We start from the raw sequence: 20,657 nt of genomic DNA, 5'->3' as shown, positions 1-20,657 counted from the left end.
AGCTCATCCTGACCTCATGTTGAAGTTTTCTTGGGGAAGACACTGAACCCCAAACTGCTCCTGATGGTTGGCCAGCACCTTACATGGAAGCTCGCTGCCATCGGCGTGTGAGTGAATGAGAAGCAAATTATAAAGCTCTCTAGCTCAAGATAAAAGCCCAATATAAATACAACTATTCAGCTGTGTAGCAGCTGCAGGCACTCGATAAACATGTTTACTTCGACACCAAGGCTTACTTTTTGCTAAATTAAAGATTTTTGAATTTGAATGTTTTTAATTAAGTGTGAAATATTGCAAGGCAGGAATGGACTGACACGGAAGGCATGGCCAACTAAAATAGATCCTTTTGCAGCAGGCCTCGCCCAGGTTCTTTAATTCTTCCTATTTTTATGATTTAAATGCACATTGGCATGAAAGATCCCATCTCGCAATAAAACGTAATGCAACTGGGAAAAAAGACAAACCTGTAGTATTCAATGCACTTATATTTTAGAACAACAAATAACTTAGAGGGACAAAACATAAGGCCATGCATTTTATTTCACTGTATTTCTTTGTTGGACTCAACAATCTTCTCTTTAAATGTTGATTTGTGAAATTAACTTGTTGTTTTACCCCATTGTTGCAAACATCTGGCATCTTAATAGTCTAATCTATATGGGAAAGTGCTATTTCATTTGGCTTCTTTATATTCATTCAGATATTTAAAAGGTCTGATCTTGGATATAAAGGGTTACACATGAGCTCATGTGTGCCTGTTTAGATCTAAATTTAGGCACATCTTTAGAAATTTTGGTGAAAAATTACAAAAGGCAACTCTTGATGTGGCCAAAAACGGAGAGTGATTGTGACCTTTTAGGTTGCCTATATCCATCCTACAGCCAGGATCAGCCCTGTCTCCTAAATCTTCTGTACCTATACAACTAAACGGCATTCTCAATTATGTTTCAAGATAAACTTATTTGTCCCAGATTAAGTTTGTTTTTGACATTTTACAAATGCGTCGAAATAAGGAGGAGATCTGGGTGGATTGATAGTCAAACAAACGCAGGACTTTCACACAGGAGACGCTGTCCCATGTGAAACCAGTAGGGAACATCGACTTATTTTAACTTATGTACGTAATGGAACAAACATACTTATTTTCACTTAAATCCTAATTTTACCTTAGGGTTACCAGATGAGAAATTCGGGACGAGACAGACTGCTCCAAAATGATTTATTATTATTATTCAGGAATTCAACTCTCATGTAAACCCAAAAATACATATAAAAAGTCATTAAAGTCATGAACTCAAGTGTCATTATGAAACAAATAAAACAAACACAACTAATGTGTTTTAACATCAGCAACATCCATACCAATCCCTCCCTTCTTGTGGCTCCCTGCACTTAACATGAATGTCAAAACTCCTACCGCTTAAAGGAGGATGAGACCAAAGTGTTGGTCTGTACAGCTGTGCTGGAAGTTAAATGTAGTTTGCTGCTAGCATGCAGCCTAAAGTCTAACTCATCGGGTCCCGGGACACCACCCTGAGCCTCCATTTTAACAATGAATGAATAAAAAATAGCAATGCATGTTATCAATGCAGCCAATGAGCAGCCGATGGGAGCTGGAGTCTCAAGCGTCTGTGCTTGAGACTTTTCTCTAATTTTCGGGACAATTATGGCAGGATTTGGGACAACTGCATGATTTCGGGACTGTGCAAAATTTTTCGGGATGTCTGGTCACCCTATCTCATCCAGTACCTAACCAAGTTTTAGTTTTTAGTTAGGTAGTTTTTTTTTGTTTTTTTTTAAATATTAACCATGTGTTTAAAACTGCAACTGTTTTACAACATGCGTCTGTTGTTGGTACGAGGATGTGTTTTCTAAGAGAAAATACCTTTTTCTCGGAACGTAAATGAGAATGCAGATTACTTATATAGGAAAAAATTAGTTTGTTGACCTCACTAGATGGCACTCTTGGTTTGTAGAAAAAGTTCAAGGGATGGCAATTCACTGTGCTTTAAACCCTTTGTTGAACAGAGAGCGTTATCTAGTGGGCTCAGAAAATGGTTCAAAAAGCATAATTTGGCTATCACTAATGGGAACATAATTCTTTAAAAGACAAGTTTGCTAGGATACAGCGTACTGCTTCTTAGTCCCGACCTAAAGTCAACATTTTCTTCTTGTAAAGTTTTCATAATGGATCCAGGAGTTTTTGGGTCTTTTAAGGATTTAAAAGTCATTGTAACTTCAGTTTCACTGGAACATTCCAACCATTGGTATATATTTTACAGCTTCTGATTCTTGCCGTACTCATTTATTACGAATAACTGCAACAAACCCAGTAGGTGAACACTTCCTGGTAGTGATGGCCAAATAAAGCCCCATGAAGCTTTGTGAACCGTTTTCTTTATTTTCTGAGCCCACTAGATGGTGGTCTTGGTTTAAATAAAAAGGCTAAAGGAAATGCAATTCAGTGTGCTTTCAGCACTGCTGAACAGAGAACCATCTACAGGGCTCAGGAAGACAAAGAAAATGGTTCTCAAAGCTTCATGAGGAGGCTTCATTGTGCCATCACTACTTCATTGGCTATAACAGCTGTGATTTGTTCGTGGCTGCTGCATTGTGTAGTGTAGCTTATACAGTTTTAATTTCTCTTTTTAAATATGTTAAATTAAGTTAGCCTTTGAACTAGAACATACAAACCTGGTTTTGTCATTCAAACATGTTGAAAAGTTAATACAGTGCAAAGTTATCCATGTTTCTATGAAAAAGGCGAGGTAGCATGTAAACAGATTTTATTAGAAAGGCAAAAGAACAATAAGAGAGGATGGTCTGCTGAGTTATTTTAGTAGTATAGACAAAAAAAAAACTTGTATATAGCATTATCATAAAGGTTTTAGTGATATAAACTGCTGAATGTAGTAATAATAGCTTTTATAAGTGAAGCTGTTATAAAGGAGTTTTACTAAATAAACAGGCATCACAGAGTAGGTACACAGATATGCTCATTTTCTTTACACAATTAATGAAACCTGCCAAACTAATTATTTTATCATTTTCACAACATTCTGAGTCCATCCAATGGACCACTGTTAAAAGTGATAATCCTGTATTGAAACTGCAAATTAACAGTGTCTTAATGTTTTCATCTACTTCTCTGTATGATTAAACTTCATGCAACAATGTCTTTAGAAAGCTTTATGCGACATTTCCACTAATACTATGTGTTTATTGTGAGCATATTTAAACTTTTATATTACCTCTATTTGTTCCGTTATTTTATTCATTGTGCAGTGGCCATGTTGGAGATTGATGTCAAAGAAATTTTTAACAACTATCATATGTGAATACTAAAATGAACACTTGTAGATTTTTGTATAAGCAGCAAAGTATTTCATAAATGCATCACATTATATCACATATTGTTTTTCTTCTGTATATAATTATACAACAGGTGGCATTTTACATAACATTGCAGTGTGCTTTAGTAGATACAATATTGTATTGTAATTTCTCCTGTGTAGCTTAGTACAGCAATTGGATTAATCTGCTCTATTGCAGCTGTGATGTAGAGAGCAGAGGGCTCTGCTTTCTATGATTTAAACATGAGATCCATTATCTGAAACTGGATTGTGATTGGTTAATTCAAAGATTACTGTATGCTTTTTTTTTTAAATGGTAAAATGACAAACTAAGTGTAATTGGAAATAAAGTGAATAAGGCAACATGACTTTTGAGATATATGTAAACCAACCATCTACTATCTGCATGATATTATTGTCTAAACGGTCTGTGGCTATTACAAACTTTTTTCACTTTGATCTTTGCTACTTCAAAAAACAATAAAGAATATATTATGATGTGTCTGTATAGATATTCTTCAACCATCAGTTGTCAGAAGAAATTTTTTCTAATTTGTTTGCAGTATAGTTTTCCATGCTCTTGAATTACTTACTAAAAAGCATTCCCGAGACATACTTGGGGAGTTTGAACACCATGCGATTAATTTGAAATTGGCACAGCGGAATTCTTGCTGACGCCACAAGCTCAGCTCGGCTCTAATATTCACACCTCAACACAACTGTACTTTACTGTGATGTGACAGTGATCTCAAGTCAAATGTCCACTGGTAGATAGTGAGATGCATTCAGAACACCTGCTATCCAATCTGTGATGTATGTTCAAAAACAAAACTAATAGTTTTGTTTCACTGCCTTTGTTCATTTTTCTTTATATATGTTGATTCTTATCAAATTTTAACAACATTAATTACCAATTCAAATCTTAACTTTACCGTCAATCATCTGATATCGCAACAACAAATATATGTCTTTTCTGAGAACAATATTTATCCAAATTTTTTTTCTATTAAAACACTACGGAGACATCAGAGCCAGCAGTAAATTACCAAAAAGCCTAATATAAGAGCAGCTCACCGGGATAACAATGGACGACGATCGGCCATTGCTTTTGGCAGCTGGTCTTACCCGGAAACTCAAATCAGAGCAATAGAAATTAGTTAGATAAACCAACCACATATTCAAAATCTAAATGGTCCCTTTCTCGCCTGAAAAATTCCTAACACTTAAAGTGACAGAAAAATATGACAGCCCTGACCCTGTCTGATGATTGGGCCCAAAAAAATGAACCTGCATAGTTTCTGCATAGGGGCGGCTGTGGCTCAGTGGTAGAGAGGTTGCCTGCTAGTCGGAAGGTTGGTGGTTCGGTCCCTGGCCCTGCAGTCCCATGTCGAAGTGTCCTTGGGCAAGACACTGAACCCCGAGTTGCCCCCGGTGCTGCGCATCGGAGTGTGAATGTGTGAGTGTTTATCTGATGAGCAGGTGGCACCTTGTACGGCAGCCTCGGCTACAGTGTATGAATGTGTGTGAATGGTGAATGTATCCTGTATGATGTAAAAGCGCTTTGAGTAGTCGTTAAGACTAGAAAAGGGCTATATAAATACAGCACATTTACATTTCTGTCCAAGCCAAAACCACAGCAGCAGTTTTGGGCCCAAACCTAATAAGAACCTGAATTTCCAATATAAAAATTAAAAAAAAATCTTATCGGTGTGCTTTTTTTATCCTTGTATGTAAGTTGATAATTGGTTTAGATATCCAGAAGATGGCGATCACACACAGGCATTATTAATGACATTAAACAGACTATAAAGTCTGCATTTTAAAACAATAATACACCGGGAAATGTGCGCGTACCCAACCTAAATCAGGCCCGGGGGAATTTGGCAAAAATTACAGTCCCCGGGTTAAATTGGGTTGGCCAGAGAATCAAAGCTCTAGCGCGGAATGCATACGGGGATACTTGACTACTTGAAATCCAAACAAGTCAGCAAGAACATACACTTGGCAAGATGTATTGAGTTGTAACAGTTTTCGGGCTGAGTGATGACATTTCCACCAAACAAGAACGGCGTAGGATGCAGCTTGAGAGAGGTCTCTGAATGACTGTCATGTTGTTGTAGCAGTAGGGACTGAAGTTACAGGTCGTTGTTGCTACTCCGGTCAGTTTGGGAAGAGCATTCAGACTATGAGTGGCACGTGTGACGCAATACTGAATTAATTCCTTCATATTATTATTATCTAATGGTATTTCAGCAATACTGGCAAACTTTTTCTGTTTTCTGTAATTTTGGTGAACTGACCCTTTAAATTTGTTTAGGAGAATTTCCCCGTATTTATGTGTATTCACTTGTGAGTCAAAACAATATACTGTATGTGAAGCTAAAGTATTAGAGTGAGGCCAATAATCCACCTGTGCGCGTGTGTGTACTGTTGAGTCAGCCACATTTTATCATATATAACATGTTATTTGTTCATGTGCAGAAACCCACAAAAGACATTACATGGGTTGATATAAAGTTGCTATTTATTTCATATAGAGTATAAAGTACTGTCAAATATCACAAAGAACATGATCACACTTTTATAGATACAATATGGGGTACTTCAGGATTTCTGGCTAAAGGATATCAGAACCTGACATACGAACATGCAAGCAGGAGAAGTTTGAAGTCTGTATTGAGCAAAAAATATACCTAGGCTTCCCAAAAATCTTAGTTATCTTCATTTTTTGTTTATCTTTTTTGTTTATCTACTGCTATGGTGACTGCAACAATTTATTAGTTTTTCAGTTTTATGTGCACCTTTGTTTTAGTGGAAATCCATGTTTTAGAACGATAATTCTGACATTAATATTTGACATTTGCCTGACTTTCCCATTTAGCTTAGGATGTAGTGTTTATATTCAAAATGTGTGACATAATTTGTATGACATGTTTTTTTTGGTGTAAATACAATTGAACACAATCACAGAAAATACACGTTTGGGAAAACCTGTGCACATGCCGTATGGTACAGATAAATGTTTGTATTACTGTATTTTTGATATAAATAGTTATGACTTGTGTGACTATAATATGTTAGATATGTTAGGTGATCCAAATATATTATTCTATACATGTTAGTCTTTACAGATATGTATTCTTTTACATTCCTAAAGAACCTGGTGATGAAGACTGTAACTATTTTTTTGTATTTGGGAGGATTTGTTTTTGACAGCAGAGATTAGTTTTTTTTTTGAAGAAATGTTTCCATGACTGTGATTTTCTTTTACCCACTTGATTTAGATTTGACTCGTCCTCATTTGGTTTTGAATAAGCCATCGGACAAGTTAAAAAACTTTTTTGGGCTTTAGTATGATTCAAAGTTCTTATTTTTTTTATCCCAAGCTAATTAAGTCCAGAAAAGTACTTTAATCTATTTACAATACTGATTTGATCCAATTAGGATGACTTCATTTGTACAGGAGGGGATAGACTGTGTTGTAACCCTATTTGAACTAGACCTGTGTTACGGTCTTGTTTTCAACATAAAATATGATGTTCTGCTCTTACACAGATCCAGCAGTGAAGATGACCTTTGACTTGTTAACAGGAAAAAGAAAACAAATAATCACGTGTGGATGTGTGGCTGGATTTGTGTAGGAAGGAATCACATTTTAAAACCAACATGAGTCATATGTGATGCTTTTTAACCGAAAGATCAATTATGATAAAATGGCCCCTTTTTATGTATGGAGTCTGACTTCAATTGTGTTTTTTACATTACAAATGTTACAAATTTAGTATTTTGTTTGTTTGTTGTGGTATATTGTCTGTGGTTTGACTATGTTTAACACAAGTTCAGCCACTTTAATCGCTCCATCTTATTGCATTCCTCCTCCGTCTCCTCCCAAGTGTTTGGCTTTGCTCTTATTTTCCTCGGCGTCCGGATCACGGCAAGTGCACTCATCCTCGTTGCAGTCCGCCCCAAACTGAATGACCTGTTGGTAAAAAAGCACAGCATTCAATGCTCGGCTTCCCGGAACCACTATAGATCTTTCAATCTGTGGCTGGATTCAAACAGAAACACAAGATGTGACTTTTCAGCCATGTCTGGTGCAGATGTCATTTTTAATGGATGACTAAACCAAGAAAACACACATTCCATTTGGTTGGTTTCCCTGTTTAAAACTGCCTGGGATGGTCTTTGATGAAATCTGATAAAACAATGTGCATATATATGACCTATTCTAGTGCAGTAGAAGGTGGAACAAATGCCTAGAAAAGGACAAAAAGCAGCAGGGTAAAAGGAAATATTACATCAGCACTTTCAGTAAAAGCAGAGTTAGTGAAAAACGCACTGGTTGAAGAGGCTTCCCAATAGGGTTGTTACATTTCCACTGTAGCAAAGAGCACGACTTTGAATGGCGAAAACTGACAATAAAAACTACATTTGGTTGAACTTACCAAGCAGCTAGTGAACTCACCTTCTACATTGTGTTTGTGCTGAAAGGTGAGTATCACTTAGTAACCTGAGTGTGGTCTTAGTAGACTTGTTGTATTTCCTCACAGTTTCAAAGAGAACTCCAACGACCCCCCAGAGGCCGATAAAGCGCATGATGTCAAATGGTTCAACGTGGCCTTTGAATGGCGAGAAACCTTGAGGGCCTTTGGGAGGGAAAGGAGGGAGGAACGCACCGCCGTGGAGGTGAACGGATGAACACATGTTAAGAATCAACAACAAGAGGCTGCCAGCTCTTGTCTAGGAAGCGAGCCATCACCACAGGTTGCAAAATAAACTCTGGTGCCCCGTGAAGCAGTCTGTTGCAAGAAATGTAAACATTCGCTCCTGGAGAGGAGTGAGAGGAAGATTGAGAGAAAAAAGGGAGAGGGGGAAAGCAGAGTGGGAGGCAGAGAAAGAAAATAAGGATGCCTGCAAGCAGGGTGAGAAGGAGAGTGGGAGGTAGCAACTTGTCGGCCTTCACTGTAGATTGCGCTCCGTTTTGGAGGGGTTGATGGCAGGGTAATAGTTCCACTAAGAGGTCTCAACAAGCTGCAGAAGGCCCGAGCCGTACTTAAAATGCCAGCAGTCCCATTTAAGATGAATTGGCACTGCCAATAAATGTTTCCTTGATAGCATTATCTTGATTCATTGATGCATCCGCAGAACACTCCAAGCAATACTCCACCTTTGACGCCTTCTAACAACCTTTGGAAGGAAAGAAAGGGCTCATTTTTGCCTCATCTACAGAAACAAAAGCCAAGTCTTTTGGCTGTTTCTGAGTGTTTGGATTTGTTGCCTCCCTACAGAATTCATGTGACAAGAAAAGATATAAAATTGATGAAAGCAACTTTCAATTATGCAATTGATTCCAAACTTAAAAGCTTAAAAAAACAAAACACGTCCTCTTTGTCTTCCTTCTGTTCGTCTTTTGCTGTATTTACTAATCTAGCCCTTTGCTGGAACACAGACTCCAGTTAACAAATCAAACGAAGATTGTGTGTTTCCATAGATGAGGTGGCAGCTAAGCTCTTTTCTTTTGGAGTCTTCCCCTTTGGCCGATGACTTAATCCTACCTCAATCATCTCTCCCTTGTCATCGCAGCAACTACCCCTGTAAATAAAACCAATACTGCCTGAGCTCCATAAAAAGGATGCAGCTGGACCGGTTTGACTTATCCAAACACAAATAGATATGAATATTGATTTAAGTAATTGATGTAGTTCACATGCAGGTTACTTATCTTGCCAGGTACTGGAACAAGTGCCACAATGTTACTTGCAGACTAAAGTAAAAAATCCAACTCACCTCATCGTCATATGTGTGTGTTAATTGAAACCGTAGAAATTGGCACAAAATATTAAAAAAGGTTCTTGTTTGACAGCAGAAAAAATATGTGATGTGAGTCACGCTGTGTTAAAAACCTGTAATTTCCTACACCTGCACAGGTCGAGCCACATAGAAACAGAGAGTTCTGTAAACAAACCCACCATCCACCACTCTTCATTACCACACTCTGCTCAATCGCTCTGCTGGAGCCGTGGTGGCAGTCAGGATGCTGACTCTCAAGGCGGTTTAGTTGACTTCCTCAGAACTGAGCTGCTGTTTTACAGTGGCCGACTAAACTGCAAACCGTCAGACACCTCGCTGGCCCCCCCCCCTTATAAAAGAGCAGTTAGTGGCAGTCTGGCAGCTTATTTATTATGATGGCAGCTTCTCGCTGAACTCCTTCTCAATTTAGGAAGGAGCTGCCAGTGAGTCATGGCGTGCTGCGGACATGAAGTAGACAGCCAAGGCTAGGCCAACTGTAGGCCATTGGAATTAATAGGCAGGGCCCCCTGATTGAGTGTCATGAATATATGGCTGTACAGTAGCCAAATAGGGTATAGTGAAGGGGGATGGGGCTTCTTCCCAAATGTCCACATGGGAAAGAAGTTCTCATGAAAGCACAAAAAAACAGGAAAAAAGATGTGTTTATGTAGAAGCATTTGAGGTAATGAGTGGCCTGGTTTCCACCACTGGCCTGACCTGGCCTTGCTCATTATTATTCATAACATTCCTCTTAGCCACCCAATATATACAGCAATCATTTAGAGCAATTCATGTAATGTGATGCATTTTTCTTTATAGTGAGCATGAACAAGCTATCACCAGGAAGTGTGTGTTAGGATGGATAAACACATTTTTTGTCAAACTGATTAGGCATGCATTAAATGTTTTTTTTTTATTTGAAAATGCAAATAGATTAAAGATCTGCATTACACTGAAGAGCTGTAATACAAATCTCCTTTTAAACTGATCGATCGGAAGTTGGATGGGATAAGGTAGTTTATCCATAGTCAGTGTATTTAGATGGCGGCCAGCACGCCCCTCATTCTGAAGCTAAGGACGGGGCTGCAGCTAAATGTATTTCAGCCACCTAAAATAAGGCGCGTCTAAAAAAAAAAAAAAAGTGAGTATCAATTGAAGTGTACGCTATGTATTTAGGATATTTTCACTGCTTTACCTTCTACTAAATAACCTCGATCAGTTAGTTTATTTGTTTTTGGGTGACTTTGGTGATTTAAAGGGTTAAGCGTCAACATTAACAAACAAAAGACATAAGCTTACCCCCATTAAAAGTTAAACAGGGCTGTCTGACAGCAAGACAGAGTGGTGAAAATATTTTTAAGATATCACACACTTGAATTGATCCTGATTCTTTTAGGTGGTCCTTTTTTTATGTGGTTAACATACATTTAGATGCTGACCCCGTTCACAGCAGTACATTGTTTAGCTTCAGTGTCAGTACTCCTGCCTGCAAACTGGGAGCATACAAACCATCTACTGTTGGTAATACACTGACTATGGATAAGTCATACAACCCCACTTTAAAAAAAACGAACTCTTTCTTCAAGATTCTTTAAATTAAGTGCTTTTGGGGACCACAACAACAATACTATACTGGGGTTAGCTAAAACTGTCATACTGTAGTTATGTGTGTTCTGACTAGTTCTTGCTGCAGTGGAGCAATGGCTTAATATGAGAAGTGAGAAAGTATATAGCAGCATGGGGTGGTGAAAACCTGCTTATTTACCATTTGAGTGGAAAAGCTGGAGGGCACAAGTCTCCTCTGTTGTTTCAAGTACAGATGAGGGAGACTAAATAGGCGCAGTCGTTAACAGGAGAGAGGGGAAAGTAGCAAGGATTTGTGTTTGTTTGCTTAGTAGAAGTCTCCTGCGTAGTAGCACAGTGCTCATGCCAAAAGAGATGGATTTCTACTACTGTAAACAGGAAGAATCTGGCTTTAAATCCAGCTTCAGCTTCTAAGCTCCATCTTGATTGCAAGATGCAAGCTTGGAGCAAGCAACAACACTTTTGCTACCTTTTAAACAAAGTGGACACAAATTGGAAGTTATATTGTATCTATTGAAAGAATACCCCAAAATGTATTTTTATTACTTAAAAAAAAATGGATGGTACAAAACTAATAAAAAGCTATATTTATCTTTCTATGTAAATATGGCTGACAGGAGGTGTGGCACTAGAAATATCGGATTTTGTACCTTCCTGGTGGAGAGTGTAGACGGGCAGCAGTCTCCTCCATCATACTGGCAATAGGCCCTGTTGTTGATGGTGTCACACCAGCCATCCCCTCCAAAAGGCTAGAAACAAGTTACAAACAAGAAACGGAAGTGTTAATGTTCTCCCCCAAATGATGATTTTACATCACACGAGGCGGCGGAGGCCAAGAAGGCAGAATCTTTTCAGAAAAAAAAAGAGTTTCAGTAAGTGGCAAACACTGTCATAGTAATGAATTTGTTTGGATCTAATGTCAGAATAAACGTTTAAAATACACGTCCAATGCAAGTTTTAAATTCAGTTGTGCTAAAGAGTCAGTTGCAAATAGCAAACTTTACATGCACTTTATTTCAGTGGATACAATCACTCAGCCTTTGCTGCACATGTTAAGCCTAAGCACGCGTTGGTAAACAAATTCAGCCTAATGTGAAGCACTGATGCTAATGTTGGGGATAATCTGAGTATTTTGTGATAAGCTAATAAGTGGTTTCAGATGAGTAAGAAGTTATCTACACAAGGTGATGATAGTAAAATAATAGCTTAGCATTATTTGTTTGCATATTTGGTTGAAAGTACAATTTCTGGTAAGGCCTTAAATGGTTAAATGTAGTGATGGCCAAATGAAGCCCCAGGAAGCTTTGTGAACCTTTTTATTTATTTTCTGAGCCAACTTGATGGCACTTTTAGTTAAAAGAAAAAGGCTCAAGGAATGGCATTTCAGTGTGCTTTCAACCCTTTGTTAAACAGAGTGCCACAGTGGGCTAAGGAAATAAAGAAAATGGTTCATGAAGCTCCATTTGGCCATCACTAGTTAAATGCTAATGTCAGTTTTCATTAGCATAATTAGCTGAATAAATCAGCCGTTTATCCTTCACATTAGCTTTGTAAAACATGTGCATGATGTTTGCATATCATGGGGGCCAAGAAGATGTTGTACTACACTACTAAGGCTTCTTGAGGTGTTGGCCTAACTCACAAAAATAATTGCCCAATCTGATAAACGTAGTACTGGCCAAATGACGCCTCATGAAGCTCTGTGAACCTTTTTTTGTTCTGAGCCCACAAAATGGTGCTGTTAGTATGAACCTATAGTGCGTAGTTTCAGTCGCCCCCATGAGGAAATCTAAATAATGACAACAACACTGTTGAATGTAACAGACGTTTGTTAATATGAAAAACGTACACTGGCAGGGCTTTAGTGGGCTCAGAAAACAAAGAAAATTGTTCTTGAAGCTTCATGAAGCTTTGTTTTGTCATCGCTAGATAAACCTGATGATGGATCCAGTCATTCTCCTTGAAAGCTAGAGTAGGTAAAAGTGAATGTGGCTGCCTATAGTGCTTAACAATTATGACATGTAGCGTGATGTTTGCTATGGTACTGTAAACATTTGGATGGTGGCATATCATTTGTTTAAAGTCTGAAACATCATATTGACTGCACTGATAAATGAACAAAGACCTCCAGCTACTTTTGTCTTTTCGAAGAGATGGAATAAACATTGTTTCTTTTGGCATTCCAAGATAAACAAATGTGACTAACTGACATAAGTATACATTTAATGTAATTAATAGGTTTACTTTAGCTGGATTTTTATATAAACTAGGATAGACAGAGTAGACAGACAGATGTCATTTGAGGACTGTATGCTTCACCTTACGAAGAATACTTATTTATTAAGTCCTCAAATTGCTTGCTTTTTGAAATGCTCTGGCCAGTGTGGGAATCTTTCTTGAGAAACTCTGGAGTGGCATGCAAATTTGTGGAATGTAAGTTACATAGAATATCAAACATGTCATGATGAAAACCTTTTTTAATGTTTTTAGGCACAACCTTCAGGGCTTCCCTGAAGTGCCAACAATATGAAAATAAGTGCTCAGGGCCAAAGATACTTTTGGCTTTCTCCGATGAGCTGATGGAGTCAATTCAAAGACTTAGGGTTTCTACCTAACCTACGCAGGGGGAGAGAGCAGCTGCTGAGAAGATTTCTGCATTTTTTTAGTCTGAACTTCAAAGAACTCCTTACTTGACAAATCCCCTTGCCTTTCCCAACTAAACTGCCTTGGCATTAATAAATCTATTTAATCGTTCTGTTTCTGAGTAAATACTTTACCAGCAATTGCACCAGATGCCTTACCCAAATCACTACTAGTACGTAAATCGTTGTTACCTTCAGTCTTGGGCAGTCATGCATAATACAGACTTGCTTAGACTGTTGTCAGTTTAATTTGTATCTTACATATTTCCATAGCTGAGCTTTAATGTGGTTTTGATCTCCATTTCACATACATGTATTTTCTGGCGAAAATTAGCCGACCCTACACTGTGATTAATTCTGAGGTTAGGGCTCCTGTTGAGGTTAATTATTATTAACACTCCCTTCTTACCTTACTCTGGTAAGCGCAGACTCATTAGAGTATTAAACCAGCCAAAGTTGGCTCCGCACTGCAGTCCCCCGTGGGTAATTAAAAGGTCAACTAGTTTGTGTATTACCATTAGGCAATAACTCCCTTCAAACGAGTGTAAAAAGGCCATACAAAGCAGGAGCATCCAACGCCACACCTGTCTAACATCAATATTCCATCTTAGCAGGGCTGTTTGTAAGGGACAGTGTAGGGAGTAACGCTTTACAAAAGTACAGCAGTTGCAGTAATGTACTCCTTTTTGCAGTAACGCGGTAATATAACACATTACATTTTTGTAATATTATACTCTATACTATATATATGCGAAATATTCTTCACAGGAAAAAAAGCTGTGAGTATAATTTCCTGTTGCTGTATTCGATGGTTGAGATGAATGCAGAGACAGATACATTTGCGAGATGGATATTATTTTCAGGAGTTATGACGCTGCGTTGAAGCGAGGTGCTGTCCCGTCTCTGTCCCTGTGGTCAGAGCCAGAGACGGAACGGACAACATCTGTGTCCCAACAGGTGACGGACAGCAGTGTGTCCGAGCTGCTGACTGATAGAAACATGTCGGGAATTAATGTTGAGGCTTGCTACACATAGTATCATTGCATTTTATCAGCCGTGGAGAGTAACTACACCTGTAGTGGAACGGCTTCGAATGACGACCGTATCTTTTACTGTGACCATTTACTGTTCAATATGTTGCAGTTTTACAAACTAGAAAGTGAACAACTTAAGCTTGACGAACGTGTTTTGCATCTAGCGTCTCACGTTCATCTCAGTAAGCTAGCAAGAGTACACAACAGAAAACTTCTGTGTAGGTTGCTTCAAAATGAAAAGCACTTCCTGGACTTAAGTACACATAAATACATTATTGAAGTCTGTGCCTGTACTTCAAAATGCCACTCACTGCCAGTTGTGTGCCAAATTTAGCTGCTTTTTACTTCCATATTTAAAAAAGGTCACGTGTTAAAACCCCTTTTCACTGAAGAATCCCTTCTAATGCATGGTTTCCAGCAATGAGCTGATTGCGTGTCCCTGTGCCTTCCTCCCACTGAAGAACATGCAGCTAACACAGTTAGGTACCTTTCCACCTGTAAACCTTAAACCTCCTGAAACACATCAAGCTTAGCAACCCAGTTTTTGGCGGCATTGGCAAACATTCAGGCTATTTTTTTGTGATCCATTTTTTTTTGTTCATTGATTTGTTCATTCATGATGTGATCAAGGGGATTAACACAGTGTCCACCAACCAAATGTAGATTAGATAGATGATGTCCTCTTTGCCTAGATGACATTTAAATGATGCATGAGTCAATGCATTTAATTGCCTTTCTGTTACACACTTTTTTAATAATGCTAAGAACAATCTAAGAAAGCTACTTCTATTAAGACAGCAGGTATTTTGTCAGTGATAAAACTATTTCTAAGGCTATAAAGTAGATGAAACCATTACAGAACAGTCTCAGCCTGGCAATTGTACTGTTCAGGGGCTGCTGATTCGATATGATTCATGAGCTGACTTTTACACTAATTGTAAATGGGTAAAAAAGAGAGGCAGAGTAAGAGAAAGATTGGGAGCAATGGCATCTGGATGAGATCTGGCATGGTGCATATGCAGCACATGTGGTCTGGTATAATTTACAGTGTTGTCATGGAGGAGCAGGTTATAAGCAACTGTTTTGCCTAGCAACATTCACGGGAAGGTGGAAGGGGAAAATGTAGTGCTGGCAGTAGGAAGAATATTTTAATACCGAGAGACATCAACAGTTTATGTGTTCCATCGGTAGTTCCAGCCTTTTCTGAACCCAACGGTTGAATGCCAAATAAAAACTGGTATTATGATTTTAGATGATATACACTGCTAAAATATTACTGAGCAGTGATGGATATTAAATTGTAACTAACTTTCAATTAAGATACAAACTATAGGACATGAAATATGATGAAATTGAACAAGCCCAAAAGTCTAAAGTCATGCTACAGCGGCCTCTAAGTGCAGAACTGTTTCTTATACCCCACAATATGAAGGAGTTGGACAGAACAGCATACGGTTTTACACTTTACACTTTTGTTTTTGCCCCTGTTTAGCATGAGCTGAACTCAAACATCTAAGACTATTTTCTATGTACACAAAAGGCTTATTTATCTCAAATATTGTTCAACAAATTGTCTAAATCTGTGTCATTGAGCACTTCTCCTTTGTAGAGATAATTCATGTGGCATATCAAGATGCTGATTAGACAGCATGATTATTGCACAAGTGTGCCTTAGGCTGGCCACAACAAAAGGCCACTCTAAAATGTGCAGTTTTAATGTATTTTGGGGGGGGGGTCAGTATCTGGTCTTCTGGTTAGGGGTAGGGTTCAACCATCTCTTTCTCTCTCAACCTGACTGCAGTTTGTTGTCGTAACCGACTTGAGTGGGCAAATCCTCACATTCAATGGCGTCTGGCACTTTTTCTGTCACCCCTTTAATTATTGGTAAAGGGGACTTTTTAACCTGACAGTGGTGCATTGTAAATATTTATACTAAACTGCATACCAATATATCTGGATATTTGGGTGATAGACCTGAGTGTTGAATCAACATCATTCTTAAGGTGCATTTATAGTTCGTGTTGAGGGGTTACGCCGTGGATATGGAGCGTATTTCAGCCATTTTAAATTAGAGGTGTGAAACATGGTCCGGGGGGAGAACAGCTGAGCTGACGAAAAGAGGTGGTCTTGGTCCAAATCAATATAAATATATCTCTATTCTCTGCAGTGCTCGTTCCAAGATTACAATGTGAATTGACGCTCTGAGTCCTTCTTGTTATGTACAGGTTGGATATGATCATTTGGACAAATACATTTTTTAAAGCACACAGAAAAACATTGTTAAACATAATCTTTCATGATTAAAACTGGGGTGAGAGTGACAGATTTAGTTTCCATATTAAGAAGTGCATCAAATTTAGCAGGCTCTTTGTTCAGATTGTTTGTGCTTTGCGCAGTGGGTAAGAAAACATCCAACAAAGAATTATTCATCATTTTAATTTTAAACCCTTTGCCTTTGCTAACAATTTTTGCTTGTCTCATTTAAACATTGTTATACAAATAACCAGTTACATTTTACTACAAGAAATATCCTGATATTCTTTCCAATTTAATTTCTTTGAAAATGTATGCAAATTCAAAATAAATTAGATTGTGTTACCTTGTCAATCAACATGACATTTTATATGGCTCCCTTTGTAAAACAGAAAAATGTTTCAGCACACACAAAGGAAGGCTGTTTTGGAGCTAGGCAGAGTGTTTTAAAGGCCTTGTGTCAGCCCTAAATAATTAATCTTAATCTAACACCATGCAGTGATTAATTTATTTTCCTTTATCAGATAATCCATTAGGCCTGGCAGGCCTAACAACATTTGGCAATGCCAAGATCCCTGTTAGAAGAAAAAAAATGCTTCTTGGACAGATTTGAAAAGGATTCTTGTAAGGTTTTAAGTGTGAGAATATAAAATAAATGTTATCATGAAATGAGAAGCACATTGCATACTGGCTCTGGTATCTAGTGATGACAACAGGAATACAGCATGTTTTACTTCATGTTTAATATTAATGGAAGAGTCTGGCTAGAGCAGTAAATTTAATGTAGTTATGCCCAGAAATAGTGTAATTGTTTTAAGGGTTAAGTAGTACCTATCTTGACATTATTAAATGTTTTTATTAAACTTGATAATAACGGGATAAGAGCCAAACTGAGATCTTCCTGACCTCGAGGCTTTGAAAGCACACCTTAGCATTGTAGACATGCTATGTAAGAACTGAATCGCACTTTCACCTAATGTTTATGAAAAGAGAGGCACCAGTTGGTTGAGCAAGATGTATCAAACTCTGTTACCAAAGCCCCTTTGGTCAATTTCACTTTATGAGTTTTTTTTAACATTAATATGAGTTCCCCCAGCCTGCCTATGGTCTCCCAGTGGCTAGAAATGGCAATAGCCCTGGGTATCCTGCTCTGCCTTTGAAAAAATGAAAGCTCAGATGGGCCAACCTGGAATCTTCCCCTTATGATGTCATAGAGTGGCTCTAGTGGCTGTAATTCTGCACCTTGGCTGAATTTTGGGAAAGAGACTTCAGATATGGTATTAGGGGACCACTAAGGACTATATAAAAGCATCTTGTCATGGGACCAAACACCAAAGGGCTACTGTGTATCATGAAAAGCACCAAATGTATGGTATTTTGTTCTCTTTTTACCACACTTAAAACATGAGATCTCTGACAGGGAAACATCTTAACTCAGGTACTGAAGTAACTACTTTTATAGTCCTTGGACAAAATATTAGTCACAACTAAAATAGACATCCACTCAATTAACAGTTTCAAAGATGTGAGTGATATCTGCATGGAAACCATTTGCACATACTTGCAAGTATTTGATGCACTACGGCTTGGCTGTTTGGACTCCTACCTCACATGACTGGATGCAATGGATATGTTGAGGGTCAGGGTACCACTTCATCATCCCTGTGCAGACTATGCTCTGGAAAACAAAGTTAAAACATAACAGTTGAACAGCGCAGTCACAGGAAATGGATGGAAATGGAAAACCACTGTTTGCCATGGAAAACAATATCACACTCAGTCACAAAAGCATTTTTTTAGAAGTTGTGTAAGCTTGAGGCTCCATAGTAATACTAGCAGAGGTATAACCATTGATTTGAGGAGAACATCCATTATGTAGCCCTTGACGGAGGATAATGCCAACCTACTCTAATTCATTTCATGAAAAATCAATATTTTGCTGCCTTTTTGTTTGTTTGCATAAAAACTCAAAATTCTGTGGTGACATTGGGTGAGGCTATGGTCTTCTGTCAGTTTTTTGACCCTGGGAATTTACAAGATAGTTAGCAGATAGCTTGCCTAACAAATATGGACAGAGAAATTGGACCCTCCCCTGTGATTTCCTGTGCAGCCTGACCCAGCAATGGAGACCTTATTCTGAGATTTGAGATAATATAATGCCTCGAAATCACAAGGCAGTGTCAGAGATATGGCGTAAGTAACCAGACCTCCATCCAACTATTTGACCTTGGCAAGGGTGGATTAACTGGCTGGCTGACCACCCAAAAGAGAGGCGAAACTGGAGCAGTGTTTGAGACACATAACGTAAAAGCGATTCCTGAGATATGATATTGGGTAACATAATCCACATTTAAAGCAACAACAGTGCTATAACTCTGACCCAAGAGCTGACATTCCACGAGTTTGTTGATGGTGACTGTGTGTGTGTGTGTGTGTGTGTGTGTGTGTGTGTGTGTGTGTGTATTTCCTAACAGTCTTGACGTCAACTGGAACCTTTACTCTTGCTATCTGCCTGTGATTTCCAGTAATGCAAAAACACTTTAATGATAACGAAGGCAAAACTCACACACACAAGTTGGATTTTGTTGTGTGATAGTGTGTGATTAGCTGGGGCGGCCGGGATTTAAGTCTTGATCCGCTAACCTTGTGTTTGTGGGGCAGCCATTTTACCTCCGGGACATAACCCACCACAACTATACTCACTCCAAAATATATCCATTTAAAAAAGTGTTTTAGTCTCATGAAGACTTAAACTGGAAAGATGTTGTTTAAAAGCTTTTTTAAATGTCATTAATGACAAGATGATTTCAATGTCCACTGCAATGTTCTGTTTTCTGTACAGACAAAGTGGGGGATGACTTCAGTAGACTCAAAAATATGATCTCAGTCCTTAATTAGAAAGAGCTGGAAATTATCTCCCTGCATTTTTGATTTCACATTACATTTGTTAAAGACTCAGAAGAATATTTTTTAGCTCCTTTTGAAATTTTAATATGATAATAATATATTCCTACTGTATCTGGTGTTAATATTAATTCAATTCAATTTTATTTATAGTATCAAGTCATAACAAGAGTTATCTTAAGACACTTTACAGATAGAGTAGGTCTAGACTCCACTCTATAATTTACAAACACCCAACAATTCCAGTAATTTCCCCTTTTAGGGAAAAACCTAGGGTGGGGAGGAAAACTTCCTTTTAGGGAGAAACCTAAGACAGACCCAGGCTCTTAGTAGGCGGTGTCTGACGTTGCCGGTTGGGGTATTTATAGTCAAAACTAAAGATGATGTATAACTAGAAATAGTAGTTATAGTAGTTGTAGTACATGTAGTACAAAGTTTACTAAAAGGCCGAGATGGCGGCAAACGGAAAAACCAACTGCTAAAGTGAGTTGTTCAAAACCTTTTTTAGTAAACTCTGTGTTCACAAACAATGTTCTCAATGCTCGAGTTCATGTGTAGAGCCCCTGGTTACAACTCAAGCAAAGTTTCATGTTGTGTCGAGCCTTCTTAGTGTTTTAAAAATAGTGATTTTGATGCTATCATAGAAGTGCCTCTCACATTCAAAAGGACATTTGACCAAAAACGAAAATACGGTCAATCTTAAAAGTGGTGCTTCCATCCTAATTATGTTTTTAAACAAAAGTTTGACGTGGGTACATTCACAAAAAGACCATAGGTTTTGGCTTGAGTTACGCTTTAAACAACAACAGAGATGTGAGCACTAATGGTGTCTTTTAAGGACACAATTTATTCAAGTTCCCCAACTTTATGGAAGTGCAATATAAAATTGATAGAATTACCCCTTGGTACTAAGAGAAAACAATTGTGGCAGTAGATAAATCTTTTTTTTCAACAGATAAAGCTGGTTTCAAAGCTTTTACAGACAGCATTTAAGATGCTTTTGTAAAAGGCCAAAACTTTATTGGTATAGCAGTAAACAGTCAGTAGACAGACAGTGCACAGTCAAGAAGGTGTGTTGTACAGTATGTGTCTACTCC

The 20,657-nt window shown here is 38.2% G+C and overlaps 1 protein-coding gene across 1 annotated transcript in view; it reads right to left on the bottom strand.

Annotated features, from left to right (window-relative positions):
* Window positions 1–5,861: 5,861 nt before the first annotated feature.
* LOC116699837 (pappalysin-2) overlaps window positions 5,862–20,657 on the bottom strand; it is a 78,561-nt gene continuing 63,765 nt past the window's right edge. The window contains exons 25-27 of the mRNA XM_032532625.1: window positions 18,263–18,334; window positions 11,378–11,476; window positions 5,862–7,332 (exon numbers count right to left, since the gene is read on the bottom strand). Coding sequence (XP_032388516.1) covers window positions 7,216–7,332; window positions 11,378–11,476; window positions 18,263–18,334 — 288 coding nt within the window. The 3' untranslated portion in view covers window positions 5,862–7,215. The remainder of the gene's footprint in view (window positions 7,333–11,377; window positions 11,477–18,262; window positions 18,335–20,657) is intronic.

Source organism: Etheostoma spectabile, chromosome 12 (assembly GCF_008692095.1).
Source record: "Etheostoma spectabile isolate EspeVRDwgs_2016 chromosome 12, UIUC_Espe_1.0, whole genome shotgun sequence".
NCBI classification, from domain to species: domain Eukaryota; kingdom Metazoa; phylum Chordata; class Actinopteri; order Perciformes; family Percidae; genus Etheostoma; species Etheostoma spectabile.
The sequence above is the reverse complement of the archived record's forward strand: the minus strand, read 5'-3'. Positions and strand labels throughout refer to the sequence as shown.